General features: G+C 29.9%; 1 protein-coding gene across 1 annotated transcript in view; it reads right to left on the reverse strand.

Annotated features, from left to right (window-relative positions):
- Positions 1 to 2,184: 2,184 nt before the first annotated feature.
- The window catches only part of LOC143251652 (rap guanine nucleotide exchange factor 4-like), a 249,897-nt gene continuing 235,047 nt past the window's right edge, over positions 2,185 to 17,034 (reverse strand). The window contains exons 22-29 of the mRNA XM_076502913.1: positions 16,467 to 16,613; positions 15,941 to 16,038; positions 14,154 to 14,279; positions 13,299 to 13,477; positions 8,065 to 8,359; positions 6,393 to 6,447; positions 4,756 to 4,810; positions 2,185 to 3,081 (exon numbers count right to left, since the gene is read on the reverse strand). Of these exons, the coding sequence (XP_076359028.1) occupies positions 3,006 to 3,081; positions 4,756 to 4,810; positions 6,393 to 6,447; positions 8,065 to 8,359; positions 13,299 to 13,477; positions 14,154 to 14,279; positions 15,941 to 16,038; positions 16,467 to 16,613 (1,031 nt within the window). The 3' untranslated portion in view covers positions 2,185 to 3,005. The remainder of the gene's footprint in view (positions 3,082 to 4,755; positions 4,811 to 6,392; positions 6,448 to 8,064; positions 8,360 to 13,298; positions 13,478 to 14,153; positions 14,280 to 15,940; positions 16,039 to 16,466; positions 16,614 to 17,034) is intronic.

Below are 17,034 nucleotides of genomic sequence, written 5' to 3' on the forward strand. Positions count from 1 at the left end.
AAAAATTAGAACATTCAAGGAAAACAGATTACTCTGCCGGCGATATTTTGTAAAAATGTTTGGGTATTTGTCTGGTTATCATAATAATTTGTGTAGACAATAAACGTTTAGCAAAAAAATATATGTTTAAAAAGACACTTTGCCTTTTTCATACACCAAATAATCTTGGAAATCAGTTACATATACCAAATTCGGTTTTCATATGTTTAAAATATCCCATTCTAATTCATCTTCTCCTAAGTAATAGTAAACTACCTTACAAACTCCTCTAGAATATAACGCCATTTAATCTCAAAGTGAAATAGCAACAGTGACTGGTCAGTAATATTTGATACAATTAAGGAAAACTACTTAATGTTATTTCCAATGAGCATAGATGTAGAACAAAATACAGAAATTCACATAAAAAGAGGAATATAAACACACGGACGGACATCATTGGCAATAGTCAAATTAATACATAACTTTAGTATCTGTTAAAATATCTCTTTACTAAACCGATATATTTTGTGAAAGTAAGTTGGTTATATATATATTTCACATATGCTGTACAGTTTCTACTGTACTCATTAGAAACAAAATACTTTAAATAATTTTAAAAAAATATTGTTAAAATAGTTTAATTTATAAAAGTTAAGCAATACGTATTTATGAAACGAAATACAATAACCCACAGAATAATTTCAAGGGCTATACTAAATATGAAACTATTAAAATAACCTAAACATTCCAATAATAATCACGATTTTTCCTTGTTTTTGATAAAGCTATTACATTATTCATAATTGCATTACTTGAAACTGCTGGGCATCACAGTTTAATAAATACATAATTTAAGTGTTGCTTTATAATCTTGAACCATTTTTAAATTTTTGCTACATTATTTTTAACCAACTTACCGGAGCCATCTTTAAAATGAAGAATAAACCTAACTTTTAACAATGATAATAATCAATTACCATCAAAAACGTTATTTGACACTATAAAGCAAAACTGAGGGAAGTCTTTTTCAATAATGAATTATTATTTAAAAAGTAAAGATGCAGTGCAAGGTTGATAGTTTAATAATGGCGTTACCCTATATTTAAAATACTTTCTTAAACCTCAAAATTCTTGGATTACAAGTAGTTTCAATGGCTAAATTACTGGCATTTGATATATTGGTCTTAACATTTTATTGCATGTCTGAATATAAATTAATTACATGGAAGTGATGTAACATTACCCAGTAAGTAAAGAACGTTGACGATTAAAGGACAACAATGGTAGTTAACAAACTTCAGACCTCTGAACGTCTTTGTTTGTTGAAATGCAAAACTCTTAATAGTATTAACATCATGAAAGTGATCCATAACAAAATTATAGTAACTTTTCCTACGTACAAAGAGGAAAATAACACGTAGAAATAAAGCAATAATGCTAACATAATATCTTTTTATTCTCTTCTGAAGTATTTTAGAAAATATGAAGCAACATAAAAACAAATCAGAAACTATGTTTGTTATTTTGTGGCAACGAAAAACATGTTTATAGCAAAAAAATAAAATAATAAAGTGCACAATGCTGGCGAACAGCGTTGACTCTTATACCATAATTTAAAGGGGAGTAATGAACGGTTTAGAAAGCGCTGCGTTTATTACACTAAATAGGGAGTAGCGAACGGCTTACAGTCTGAGTCCAGTGTCATAATTTAAAGGAGAATAGTAAACAGTTTACGGAGTGTTGAGTTTAGTATCATAACTTAACGGACAGTAGCGAACAAACTTATGGAATATTGAGTTTAGTACCATAAACTAAAGTGCACTAAGAATATTTTTCCCAACATTTATTATTATGTTATATAAATTAAAGTGAATAAACATTTTACTTTCTCCAGAAACTGATCTAAATATGGTGTGGTTACTGGCATATAATTTAACCTGTATTTAGCATATTAAGTCTCTTATTAGAACTGAATAGTCGTATATTTCAAGTATATTACCTTTGTCTCTGATTGCATCATTAAGATTTGTTGCATATTTATTATTAACCATTTAACGTATAAGAGCAAATCTTTGAACAGCAACATCTCCCTTTTCATTATTATAGAAAATCACTTAAATTAAATTGAAAGTGTTTATTTTTTAATAAAGTTTATACAGGATGTAAAAAAAACCGTAAAATTGAGACCGATTGACCAAAAATTGTTACAAGTTTAATACAGACTAAATAAAAAGCTAATATAAAATTTAAAATACCAGTATAATGACACGTGAAGGATAATTGTTTAAATTTTTTGAAGATTAATTATTTCAACTATATTTAATCTCCACATTCCAATTGATATCACGTATACAACTGATTTACTTTTGCATATGATGTTAGATTTATAACATAAAATTGAAAAAAAAAATACAAATGAAAAGCTATCTACATTTTTTTATTGTTTTATGGACTAAATTCTGGGAAATGTACATGTTTCTTCAAATTAAGTATTACTATGTAGGAAGTACGACATGTCTCACTTGATTGTCATTTAGAGAAAAAGAAAAATCATAAAAGAGTTGTGAACAGTTGTCTACGATGATTTTTCAGTGCCTAGTCGTACATTTCGTTGAAGAAAAACACGACAATTGTTTTATATATGCATGTATATATGTTTTATATATATTTTGATAGATATTCAGTAAAGGATAGGATTTGATTCATTAGTTACACTATACATTATTTTCACTTATACGTATAACAAGCGATCTGATACAAAACATGTCAAACAAGTACAACACTTATTTTGACATAACTTTATACAAAATTTACCTCGCGATATACACAAACAACGCACAAATATATAGAGAATATATGTATATATCGAAATAGGGTGATGATTTAATCATCATATTTTAATCTCATTATGTTAGATTAACATACAAATAAATACAATTTATCCTTCTCTTTCTTTATCAAAATATTTTCAATGGTGAGCATTATCTATTCCATCTGTCTACTATCTTCAGTATGCTATAACTTTAGCAGGCTCGTCTGGGTTCCAGGGAGTTTGAAAGTTGAGTCAAACGGCGCTGATTGTCAATAACTTTTATATTTCTAAAATATAAAAGATAGAGTATAGTTATACAGTTTATTCAACATAAAATGAAATTCACGTGTTTTTAATAGTTTTTACTCGGTTTAACAGAAGACTAACAATATTAACCGTGTTTCTCAGCTGAAATAATTACACTAAAACTGATGTTTATATACAGAATAAGTATGCTATCATATTTCTCAATATTGCTATCTTTTTGATATATTTAGGTTTCCTAATACCCACTTTCGCTTTCACAGTTTTAACTAATTACCAAATATGTTACAATTTATTATGCGACTACCTGCGTTATGTACTATAAGGATCATTTATTAGGACCCAAGACACGCATGTTATGTAATAGAATTTATGTTTTGCAGAAATATTCGTATCAAAGTCTGTTTACTTGACCGGCTACGTTCGACAAAATCCTTTGCCACAGCCAGTAAACATAACTTGAAAGAAAGGACAAACGGATAAGTTTGTAAAGTACAAAAGGTGTCAGATTTTTTCGTTGTTGGTTGCTTCCTTTCATATTTAGGGCTTAATTGGCCAATATTCATCCGTACTATGTGACAAATGTAATGCAAACTGTTAAATGAGAAACGAAAAATTTTCTCAAAATATCTATTTCAGATGTAAGTAAGATAATATTAACTTCCGATTAGAAGTTTTTTAGTTTTCAAGATTAGAATACATTGTTCTTTTCAGTTGGGTACTTCCATTGTTAATAAAATTTTATGCTGTAAACTCACAGCTATCTCACGCGATTTGGCCAACTTGAGAATTTTTTGTTTCTAGTTTACATATTAAAATAACAATAAAAGCTAATCTCCATAACAAAAATATAGAAATAAAATTAGATATGTTTAACATCCAAAACAATAATGTTAATCACAATAAAGTTAAAGCAAGAACAGAATAAAACGACTTCACTGGCTTATACTGCACACTATGAATGAACGAAACCAGTGAGTCATATTTTCCTGTCTTATGATTGATGGTAGTATTAAGATATAGTGCCATTTAACTTTCCTGTAGTTGTTCTAAGGTATGAGCTACTGAAGAATTGTTAATAGATTGGTAACAATTTTCATAACTAAAATTGAAAGTCTGATTTATTTAGAAGGGTGAACAGCTTTCTATGTATACTTTGAACATTGCTCTTATCGTGTCTATTCAGTTGAGGAAGAGACTTATTCTAAAACAATAATTAAATGATCTACTGCTTTCATACTGTCCAAAATAAACTTGAAGAGTATGATAATGACTTCATTTACTCTCATTGGTCAGTATATTGATCAAAGCTCTAGTTACGTAATAAACTCGAGTGTCACATTTACCACTGTAGACCTCTACCAAATTCTATAAACAACTGTATAGAAAACTTCTTTAAAAATGATTTGAAATAAAAAAATCTGGTATATTGAGCAATTTATGCTACATTCGAGTCCACGTTAATCATTGCGGCAAAGACTGTAACAACCCGATTTTATTTGTTTGTACTATTATTGAACACATTCAACCTCTCTTATTTACCTTAAGCTAAAAGTAACTAAACTTTTATCTGATTCACATTTTTAATGAGGTTTGTGTTATAAGATGCATAAAACATGTTTTCGGATTTACTGAGTGTAAAATATAATTTAAAACATGTCTAAAGTGCATCAAAATTTCTTAAATTTAGTCGTTACCTAATGTATTCTCTTACTTCCTGCTGGACTTTACTCATTGGTGGTGCCTCCAAGACTAGAAAGTAGAGAAATATACATCTCTATTAAATGTTACATTTAGCAGTAAATTTGTAGCGGAGATAATATACGCTTTTAAGTTCTAATAAATATATTTTTTAAACTGAGGTACATATAAATGTATTTTGTTACATCATGTAAAAGAAATCCTACTGATTCAGAGATGCAAGATAAAGACATAAAGCTTACGAAACAATGGCTCGGCCTTTCGACATCAGTTATCAGGTTATTCATTTGTATGTAACAGTTTTGCTGTTGAACTGACAAAGCAGGCATAGAGTCTTAAGCTATGACAACTAAAAGATGGTATTTTATTCTAAGAATTTGTGTTTCAAGTATGTGATTCGTATTGCTGCTTTATCCAGTGATTTTTCTAAAACTTCTAAATAGCTAAATAATCAAATTTTCTTTTTTGAACTTGAGCTAACATTTCAATCTCTTCTTAATCAGATATGTAGTTTAGGGTAAAGTGTAATTTATTTAATGTTTGTGAACATCTTTTGCAACGCTGCATATATAAACGTATTTTTGTTTATTGATTAGAATTTTTAAATCTCTTTGATTCGTCATTATATGCCTTCAGTCTCCCAGCAAGAGGCTCAATATAAAGTTTTCACTTAATCATTAAAAGGGAAGTTTATGCTTCGGTGTAACTAATTTTTAAAGTATAAATTGATCGGTATGCAGTTCTTATATTTTATGAGTTTCTTTTTATTCTTTTTGTGGGAAACATTTTCAGAAACAACAAAGGAGCAGAATAGGTTTTATAAAATCGCTGCATGTTTGAGCGCAGTATTAAGTATGAAATCCTATCACAATTTTTTCTATATATTTAAATGTATAATACCTTTTACTTTCGTGTCAATCAAGAGAACAAACAGCAGAATGTATTATACAATTTACAATTACAACACTGCCATTTTATGCTTAGTTTCGAAGAGTAAATAGGAAATAAAATATCGGTTAACGTTCACGATATTTAGAAAAAAATTAATTATCCTTCAGATTACCGCTCAGATTTTTACACTGTTTACTGCCATTTAGGACTAAATCTTGCATAATTTTAGGTACTTTACATGCTGCTTTTTATAATAGTGAGCGTACAGAACTTATAAAATAATTTGAGTAAAATCACTCAATAAATAAATTGGACATTTAGCAAAAGTAATAGAATTGAATGCACGTTGATGGTATATTATTAAAAAAAACTCGAAGAAACAAATTAATCATCATACAAGCAATTAGTTGCACACACATAAATATTTTACAAAATGTATTTGCCACAAATGATTCCAGAACATTCTGAAAAGTTTCATAAAAGAATTACATATAAAAAGTACAATAAAAAACCATATTTTGATAGTAAAAATTATACACATGCAAATAATTTCAAATTAAATTTTACAAGGTTTAAATCTATACATACGTATTTTAATATTGTAGAAGAATAGAAAATTAGATGTTTTCACTCAAAGCATTGGAGCTAATAAAGTGGATAAAATAAACAAATTTTAAGCTATAGTGCCCGAATACAGGTAATTATTATTACAAACCAGGAAATAAAATACAAACTATCTTACCTAAGGCTTGACTTCTGCAGTACCGCAATGTTCGTAACGTCTGTGCAATCATGTGCTAAACAAATAATAAAGTGTTTTAAAGTGTTCAATAACTTACATATATAATAAAAGGTTATAATACTCCTAATAAAAAAGTTTTAGCAGATAACTTTCACTAGCAATATCTAAGTGCTATCCAAATAGCAACTATGATCTAGATTTAAAAAAAAAAGCATCATTTACATAAATATTGAGTTGATTAGATCCTTATACACTTAAATCCTAAAAATATTAAGCGCATAAACAGCGAGAAGTTCTAAACCTCATATTACCAGCAACAACATGAAAGTTGAACGTAAACGAGTTTACGAAAGTTTTAATCCAAGTATTTACCTTAATCTTTTTAATCTTAATATTAATGTAATTAATATTTTGCTGATCTTTAGCGAGAAGTTATATAGAAGATAGGATTTCAATGAAAAATATGATACTCATTCAAAGGTTTCACGACTGGCAATAAAATAAGTTGCAATGAACTGCAAATTAGATGACTTACTTCAAATGTTCAGATTACTTCTAAAAGTAGACTAAATAGGCTTATCAGAGAGAAAACGTGATCATCACTCCTTCATTTGCTCCCATCCATACTGACTTAAAAAATAGCACTCTATCTCACAACAAGTTACATTTTGCCTTTTTACAAACTTTAATATCAACACCACTTGGTGTGTATTAGGAATAAACAATACAGCAAAAGTAAACAATAATGTACTTCTGAATAACATGGGAAAGTTTTCAGAATGTAATTTTACTGGAGTGGATTTATAGTTCTTGGAAGAAACCTGGTTTGAAAGCAAGCCCCTTTACATAATGCTAATGAACATAAGTAAATGTTTTTAATTGTTTATAACGTAAGAGGACTATCCACCGTATTGATATTTTAAAATGTCTTTTCTCACTTTCAAAGTTAGAATATGAACACAATTTCAACGTAATAACGCTAGGAGCCCCAAGGGAGCAAGAAATGCAAAAGCCTTTGTCAGGTTCAGTTTGAATGACCTTGAACATACTCTTATAACCCTTTACTCCTATTAGACCTTCAGGACACGTTGTAGAATCAACTTGGAAGGAGAGCTTCATCATACAGAAACCACCCCTGAGATGCTGGTGGCTTCAAAACTGTGGGAAGAGTTCCCGGGCAAACAAACACATTGACATATACACAATATGAATTAATATAGGATTGCTACCATCAGAAAAAAACAAACATACGTAAACTTACTTCCCTTCAAACAGCTAAAACTTTACATTAAAAAGAAAAAGTGCATCAAAAATACTACACTTTTAGAATAAATATCTAGTAGCTCACACACTAAATAAAAAGAACAATAATGACGCTAAAATGTTCTAAACAAGAGATATTTGTTTACTTAATAAAGAAATGAAAACTCTCCTGCTCTATTTTACTGGAGAGGAGCTAACAATTTCCATATCGAAGATATAACACCAAATAAACCGCACTTTCATAGACAGGAGTTAAAAAATTACATACCGAAGATATAACACCATATAAGCTATACTCTCCTGGCGAAGAGCTAACAATTTACATATCGAGCGAATAATTTCTGATCGTACCCTATGCAGCGAATCATCAGTCAATGGATTAAAGCGAGCACCTAGAAAGAATATTTACCATTTTTTCGAAATTAACGAGTCCTTCTAAGTATGTTTTGTTTCCTTCGTGTGAAAAGGACATGTCCTTAAGAAGCAAGGGCATGAAAGGTATTATAGGTGGCGCCATCTTAGCAACAAAGATCCTATAGCGTCTATTATTTCGCGACGGATCAATCAGTGCTTCAAAATCTGCGTACATTTTCCTGAGCTTCCCTGGTAGCCTCTCCCAAGTGAGTGACATTCGGTTTACTGCGACGTTACTCAGTCCCATAACGATCGCGTAAAAGGCGTTGAGATTTTGGTAACCTCGACAGCTGTAACACGTAAAATATATATAAATACGTCTATAAACAGTTCATAAATATATATTCAATTTGGTTTCTAACCAATTACATTATCCACCATACCGCTTTATTTGATTTAGATTTTTTTGAGTCTCTGTAGTAAGATTTTTTTTATATAACTGTTTGAGTGTATGTTTCAACTGTGATTATAACTCTAAACAGAAAGAAACTAAAGGTTTCTTATTTATTTTGGAAATTTTGTTTTAAGCTAGAAATAATATACTTCATCATATTAGTGCCTTGTCTAAATATGCGTCTTCTATTTATAAATAATTTTACAATTTTCACAACGTAATTTGTAGCTTATTAGTAGCTTATTAAATATTTGTGTTTTATGTGTTTTAATATAACGCGTTTTTTTGTAATTGTATTTTTTGTTAAAGCTCTGTGTTGAACATTTCTTAGATTTCCTCTCATGAAGTTGAAACCCATCTTTTTAGCCTATGAAGTGTTACTTAACAATCAGAACATTTTATAAGTATTTACTTTAATTTCTTAGACTAATAATGTCATTGATTATGCAGACGATAGTACAATAAACCTGAAAATAATGTAAACAAGTTTCAAAATTAAAATACAGAGTTTTAAAGTAAGGCTAAATGAATACAGTTATGTTTACAGAACATTATTAAGGTAAGGCTGAACGAATATAGTTATGTTTACAGAACATTATTAAGGTAAGGCTGAATGAATACAGTTATGTTTACAGAACATTATTAAAGTAAGGCTGAATGAATACAGTTATATTTACAGAATATTATTAAAGTAAGGCTGAATGAATACAGTTATGTTTACAGAACATTATTAAAGTAAGGCTGAATGAATACAGTTATGTTTACAGAACATTATTAAAGTAAGGCTGAATGAATACAGTTATGTTTACAGAACATTATTAAGGTTAATCAGGTAGATAACTTTGAATATTTCATAGCATTCAGTTTGAGATTTTCTACAAATTGCAGAATACAGTGTCTACATAAGTATTAATGATAAATGAGCATAAGAACTCACAAAGCATTTCATGTTGCGTGAGTGCATCATTTAAACATCGATACAAGATGCCGTCTTAAAAATATTGAAAATAAAAGATAAGTACAGAGTTTGGCAGTTACATTTGATCAGAAAATTAGTGTCTAAGAGAAACAAAAATATATTAGTGAGACTGGTAAAAGGGGAAAGAACACAAAAATATGTATATAAGAAAAATCCGAATCAGCGCTTGGATGTAAATAGCAGCTCAAGAAATTTTCCTAAGTAATTAATATAATTTCTGGTATGTGAAAGAAGAACATTCATTACTTCTTGTTCAGGTTGCGCAACATAAATACATTTATTTTTTCGAAGTACTTAGCTAGTCCTAAAATAAAATTACTTCAATCAGTTATGATCTCGCATGAAGCAACATTTCAATAAATATGTTCTATATTGGGCTCGGAGGCTGAAGCTAGATTCACTACTCGATTATGAAAAGAAAGAGCAATGTTTTTCATGTAGCTTCCCGCACAATGCGATTTTTCTTAAAGTATGCGTTTATTGTAAAGATGTTAAGAAATTTTGATGTAGTAAATGTACAAAGCATATGTAGGTAAACTTCTCTTCCCATTCACATTCCTTGTGTAGTACAACCCATGAACAATTAAGGTAACTGGAGATTTCTTGGTTGAAAGGCCAACTGTAATCAACCACTACATATCAAGATGACTTGGCCCGTGGTCATGAGCATGAGGTAGTATCCAACATCAACACCAACACCATTGGTTGCTGATAATTTCTGCTACTGGTAGTGGTGGGTCACCTTTCTCTTGTAATTTGAGGATGATTGATAAAAACAGCTGTCTCTTTCCATGTTCTAAGATTTCGTTTACAACTGCACTAGTATCATCAAAATATAGAATTACTTTCTTATTAGCAATTACACCTGCAAGTATTATTAGCTGTTCTCAGTCATACAGGTAAACTTCTGGATGCCGAATCTTACTGCACAAGGATCATCATTCAAATCCTCATATATTTCCTTTAACAATGCAAGTTTCTGATATATTGTTCTCGGAGAACAGTTTCTGCATTACATTCTTTGTGGCGGGGCATGGCCAGGTGGGTTAAGGAGTTCGCGGGTTCGAATTCCTGTCGTACCAAACATGCTCACCCTTTCAGCCGTGGGGGCGTTATAATGTTACGGTCAATTCCAATATTCGTTGGTAAAAGAGTAGCCCAAGAGTTGGCGGTGGGTGGTGATGACTAGCTGCCTTCCCTCTAGCCTTACACTGCTAAATTAAGGATGGCTAGCGCAGATAGCTCTTATGTAGCTTTGCATAAAATAAAAAACAAAAAAACAAATTCATTTTTCGCCCAAATCTTAAAATACTGCCAACCTTATATGAAAGTTCAGTAATTTCAGCTGAGAACAGGGAATGTGCATTTGATGGGCCAATCTAAATGATTTCAGCAGTTACTAGTCTACGATCCATCTTTCTTGTCGGTCTGCTTTTAGTGAATCCTACCTCATGCTTGATAACAGTATACGGACTTACAGTTGATAAATTAGCTTTCACTGACTTTCCTGTTCTGGCTATTTCTTTATTTTCAAAACATGTAAACTGTTTTTCCAGTAAAGAAAGAGCAATGTTTTTGTTTCTTTTCATGCAGCCTCCCGCACAATGCGATTTGTCTTGAAGTATAAAGAGTGCAATGGATTCTCTGCAGCAAGTTTATGCACAAAGAAATTAATCCATTTACTTGCAAACCTTATATTTACTATTTTATAAACTTTTATTGGACAAATCTTTCACTTCCTAATATTAATTTTAAATTAAAATTAATGCATTGTTTTGAAAAGAATATGTTGATGGGACATCTCCAGTATTAACATTTTCGCTATATAAGCCTTTTCCATGCATTTATTATTTGTAACATTGTTTCTGATTAATGTATCTGCCTTCTATTCCAAGATAAGAAGGTAAGTTTACTGATATTGTTTAATTATTTAAACACTGGTATCCACGCAGACTGATTATTTGTAAATGGTTGTGCGACAACATTACAGGATGAAATACCAAGACCGAATTTGTCTCCCGCTGTCTAAGCGGTAAGTCTACGAGATTTACAATGCTTAAACCAGGGGGTTCGATTTCCCTTGGTGAACTTAGCGGATATAATCAAACCTAGTGATAAAATAAAGTTGAAAACCCAAAAATTTCCATTCTGTTATCAGCGCAAAGCAAGCACAGACATTTTGTTTAAAAGCATCACGGTCAGTTAAAACTATTCTGGTAAGACTTTTTTTTAATTTCAAGAAAGTAGGTTACAAACATTATCAGCATTTTCCTCCTATTTATAAAAATGATATAAAATAAACTTTATAAAATTACACTTAAACGTACTTTAACAGCGTTGAGTGGACTATCATTAAACATTGCTTATTCTAATCGACCAAATGACGTTCCATATCTTTAATCGAGAAAACTATTTGCTGATTAATGAATTCATCCTGTGGTCATAGTAGTATAACGTTACAAAGAAATATCAAATGAAAAAAGAAACTGATTCGTTGTTCATTTTTCTTTATCCAAAAACTGGTAACAACTAGTTCGTTTTTTGTTTTCCAAAAGCCATAAGAACAACAGAATAGTTCCTTCTTTATGTTATATTTAAAAACTAGAAAATGAAAGAGTAACCACTTCGTTTTTCATTATTCAAACAAAAAACGGACAGCGAAACACATATTGGTTCTTTGTACTTTCTAGTTTATCAACTAAGCATTTCGTTTTTCGTTAAGTAAAAGACAAGAGAAACGAGGAACAGAAACATACAGGTTTGTTGTTCATTTTCCTTTGCTAAAAAATTGAAAAACAAAAAAAAGAAGAACCAGTTACTTTCTCATTTTTGAAGCCGAAAAACAAACTTATTCTTGTTCATGTCCTTTTATTCAAAACCAGAAGAATGGCAAATAAAACACTTTGTTTTTCGTTATATAAAAATCGAAAAAGAACAATGAAAAATAGGTGATTACATGTTCATGCTTCCTTACTCAAAATCTTGAAATCTAACTTCAGATAGTTGCCGTAACTTTTGGCTTAAGTTGATAGTAAACAAGTTGTAATTGTCATTGTCACCCTCCTAAAAATAACAAACTATAAAAATAAAGCCTACTATAAAGAATTGCAAAATTGTAATTAATACAATAGATCTCCATATAAGTTGACGTGGTAATCTGCAAAGTAATGAATGTGATGTTTCACAAAAATGGAATGAATGTTAAAGTTAATGTTATTAAAGGAAATAATATCATGGACACCTAATCTTAAAATCAAACATTATTAACAGATTTCACTTGATGCAAGTTTTCAGCCCAAATATTACATTTATAAATTTATATGTTTCCTTGGTGTGAAATAATATGTGTAGAAACACATACTCATAATGTGTAATGTCTTCATGGCATACAACTCGTACGCAGTAGTTGAAATGCAATGCATAACTTATGATAGGACTTTTTAATAATATTGGTGTATATAGTTTTTTCAATTATTTAAAAGTACAATTATTATGGAATGCAGGCAGGCGTGTGACTAAGTTTATATTAAAAAGAGGAGTATTAGATGAATTTTGTTTATTAATAATAATAAGTATACAATTAACAGATCTAAAGAGATATATTTACGCTTGGAATTGGGTAATTCAATTTATTTTGATTTTGTTTACAGTTAAACACTTACAAAACTTAATACTTTTCAAAGTGACTTTATTATTCTTGAAATTCATGCTAATTCTTTCCAACTGAATTTTCACAATTTTATTGTTTTTACGGGCAGATTGAAATAAAATTTATTCTATCACATTTAACATACTCAATCAAAAACTTAAAATCTAAGGCATTCGTTCTTGTTAAGACTGTTTTACAGAAACTTACTATGCAGCCACTTTTATGAACTTCCGTAAAAGTTGGACTCGTCTGCTCAGAGAAGACGCTAGACAAAGCTCTGTCACTACCCAAAACTGGAGTACGTTGAACCTTCCCAAAAAAACATCCAAGTTTGACATAGATTTCCTGAACTGATGTCGTCCAAAAACCTGATAGATCAGTTCATACTGAAAACAAACAAACAGTGTTTTATCTACCTTCATATGATTTTCAATTGAGTTATAATTATTTTCAACCTCTCCTTCTTTAAAGTAATGAAAATAGAGCTCGAACTTAACGCACATTTCTTGAACTAATGCCTCTTAAAAATATTAGACCATAATAAAAGCTGGTGTGCTTTAATTTACATTAAGATAATTTTAAGATCGGGCTATCATTACTTTTAACGACTTCCCAATCAACATTTCGGGCAAACGACTTCCACGTTTGGTTGAAATGTTAACAATTTAAGTGCTTTTCACACACAATCGTTCTAGCCATTTCTTTGATTTTAACAAATATTATCATTGATTTAATTCCACTTCTTTGTACAAAAATATGGTGTTATCAAAGTAGAATAATTATAAGTATTTTAAGGTAAAGAGTGAAATTTCAGTAATAAAAATTAATTTGTAAGTTTGTACGTCATCACAAAATCTTATTGTTAATTCAGATCAGTACTTACAGTTAAATAAACGTAGTGTTAATGAAGAGTTGAATTTCATTAATAATTAATATTAGTTTTTTTTATGAGCATTTATCATTGTATAAAAACAGAGGAATGACTATATTTGAATATTATAAGTTTTCTGAAAAATTTGTCTTTATGAGGAGATTACTAAAGACAGAAAATGTGCAAATAACCTCGTGAATCGCATTAAATAGCTCCCAGTCATATAGAGACATCTGATGGGCTAGGTCATGACTACTGAACATTTCTAGTACATCACCCGTTCCTTCTTTTGGTCCTTCTTGTTCTGGAAGAGGTCTCTAAAACATTTTGTCACTTTAAAGATTTGTACTTCTCATACATAATATTTTTTATCCTTTGTATGATTTATTTATCTGCAAGATTTATCAATATCTCCAGAATTTTAAATACACCTATACTTTTCAGCAAATAGTTAAATATAATTTAATAATATAATAAAAAAATCATTTACGTGGTAAAATATTGCTGTAAGCTGCAAATAACTATCCTTTTTGAACTCAATAATTTTGTAAAATATATTGTGGTTGTTTATAAACTGTTTGCCTATATGAAGTAAAAGCAATAACATTGTAAAGGATTCATAATTCATCATATAATGAATATTATTACAGAACTGAGAAAAACAAGACCGCTGCATTTTTCAAAATACTAAATTTATTACGTTCACGGTTTCACCAGAAGAGGCATCATTATTTACAGACTGAAATGTTTTATAGCAGAGTTTATATACTATAACATATTTACTGTTATATATTTATTTTAATATCGATGTTTGTTTTAGTTAAACATATATTTAGAAACGCATATAGCTTATACTGTTAAATGTGTATAGCGAAATTCACACCCATTCACTAAATTTGTAGAAGATTCTCGAGGGTAAGAAACAACAAATACCATAATTATACTGAAATACCAGAATTGTTGCCTTAGCTGAAATTTCTAGAAACTCTCCTCTCAAGCTTATAAATGAACGCGACACGTAAAGAGACAGTTTATATAGTTAGTTTGCTACAGTTAGTAGAAGGTAAACATCAGAAGATATAACTGTGATAAACGCTTATTAATCGGGAAACTATATATACTTAACCAGGATTGTTTAAAGATTTTGAATGTTACAAAACAATCAACTTCAGTGAATTCACATCGAACATCAACAATTTTATGAAAACATTACCTAACTTCAATGGTGAAAAATCAGCTTGTAAAGCTTAAGACCAGCCAAAAATAAAGGTTAACGTTTAAAGTACTTAACTTACCTGTTTGGTGAACTGAACTGATATCAAATCGAAACTAATTCACTCATAGTAAACCGTTGATAAAACATTCAGTTCCAGACTAGATAGAAGACTCAGTATCGTTCATAAGTTTGTAAAACTATTGTAAATAAATTATTCGTAAAAACTATTTGTGATAACCGTTATTATAAATTGCATTACCTTTTGTATACTAAAATATATTTGTGGTAAGAAAGAAAATAGTGTGTATCAATCTTGTTGGCAAATACTAATAATTTTGACCTGGTGATGATTAATAGTTGCTAGATGCACAGTTATGAAAATACATAATTCCTGATTATCTTTACTTTTCCAAAAAAACTAAGAATGATATGAATTTCTTTGCCTCTTTTTACCAAGTCCATGTGAAGTGAATAAACAGCTTCCAAATGGCAATAAAATAATAATAATAATACTTGAGCAGTTAAGAGAAATTATTCTAGTTTAATATTAGTGATTCAAAAAGATATTGTGTAAATTTACGCATAAAGTGAATTAAGTAAATATATAATATTAAATCACTTATAAACTGACCATGATAGACTTATATGATTTCTAAAATCTAAAAAGAACTACTTTGCCTCAGAAGCATCTTCTAAATCAGTCTAAAAATTCTAAATGTTGATAAAAATCTGATTATAAATATGATAATATATTACACTTACAAGAGCATTCACTTGGTCCACATTTGAAAGGAAAATTCTTCCATTAATAGTAAGCCCTGTTGGAACACTGACTTCAGAATCTTTAAATGGATATATTTCTGAAATAACAAAGTACATACTAAATATACGCAATATTACGTAACGTTACTGAACGATTTAGCTTAGTCTTAACGTGGTAGTATTTGTATAACAGTGTACATATGTTTTATCTCAAATATTTTTTCTCTCACAATTTTAGAAAAGTGAAATCCAATATGTAGAAATTTCCTTATCCTAAACAATAACCTTATAAATAATTTATAATATTCTTTTATGTTATATTTTTTAAAAAATATTGTTTTCTATATGAGAAGCATATTAGTTCTTACACTTTACATATCCTACTAAGAGAAACCAGTTAACTAGTTTTAAGTTTTCCAATATTTGGTGAACAAAGCTGAGCTTTGACTTTTTTAATAATTGACTTAAAGATCATTTCTACGATTTAGTAACTGAAAGACAAATATGTGTTTTAAACACACATTACCTCCTACCGATCTGATTTCAGCTAATACCAAATTATCCTTCAGCCCAAGCTTCTCGGCAGCGATTCGTTTGATAGTTTCAGCTGTAGTTACGACTGAGGTCTTTAAAGTTGTGTAAGTATGGTCACTACAGTATACTCTAAATATAACTGAAAAATGTACGAAAGTCATTTAAAGTACATGAAATTAAATATATATATATATATCGAAAGCTTAACAATGCAGTGATTGGAAAAAAATAAACGCTGATTCGTCATATACGAGTATAGTGCAGGACACGTACGGCATTTGAATGTCAGAGTACTATATACAGGAAAGATTAACTCGTAAATGTTGATTGCATAAGCATTCAATGCGGGATGAGGGGCTGGCGCGGTAACTCTTTTGGCATGTAATAAATACGGACTTCCAGGCAAAATTAGGAGCACAAAATATGGACATCATTTGGAAAACTCGTTACCCGTTCGGACAAACTTTGTACAAACACCCTCATTTGAAAAATCTCTCGTACACCTATGGTTTCTTACTAGGTTTTATGAGAAACAACTGAAAGACATTTTACTGTTAAAC

Source organism: Tachypleus tridentatus, chromosome 6 (assembly GCF_004210375.1).
Source record: "Tachypleus tridentatus isolate NWPU-2018 chromosome 6, ASM421037v1, whole genome shotgun sequence".
Classification (NCBI taxonomy): domain Eukaryota; kingdom Metazoa; phylum Arthropoda; class Merostomata; order Xiphosura; family Limulidae; genus Tachypleus; species Tachypleus tridentatus.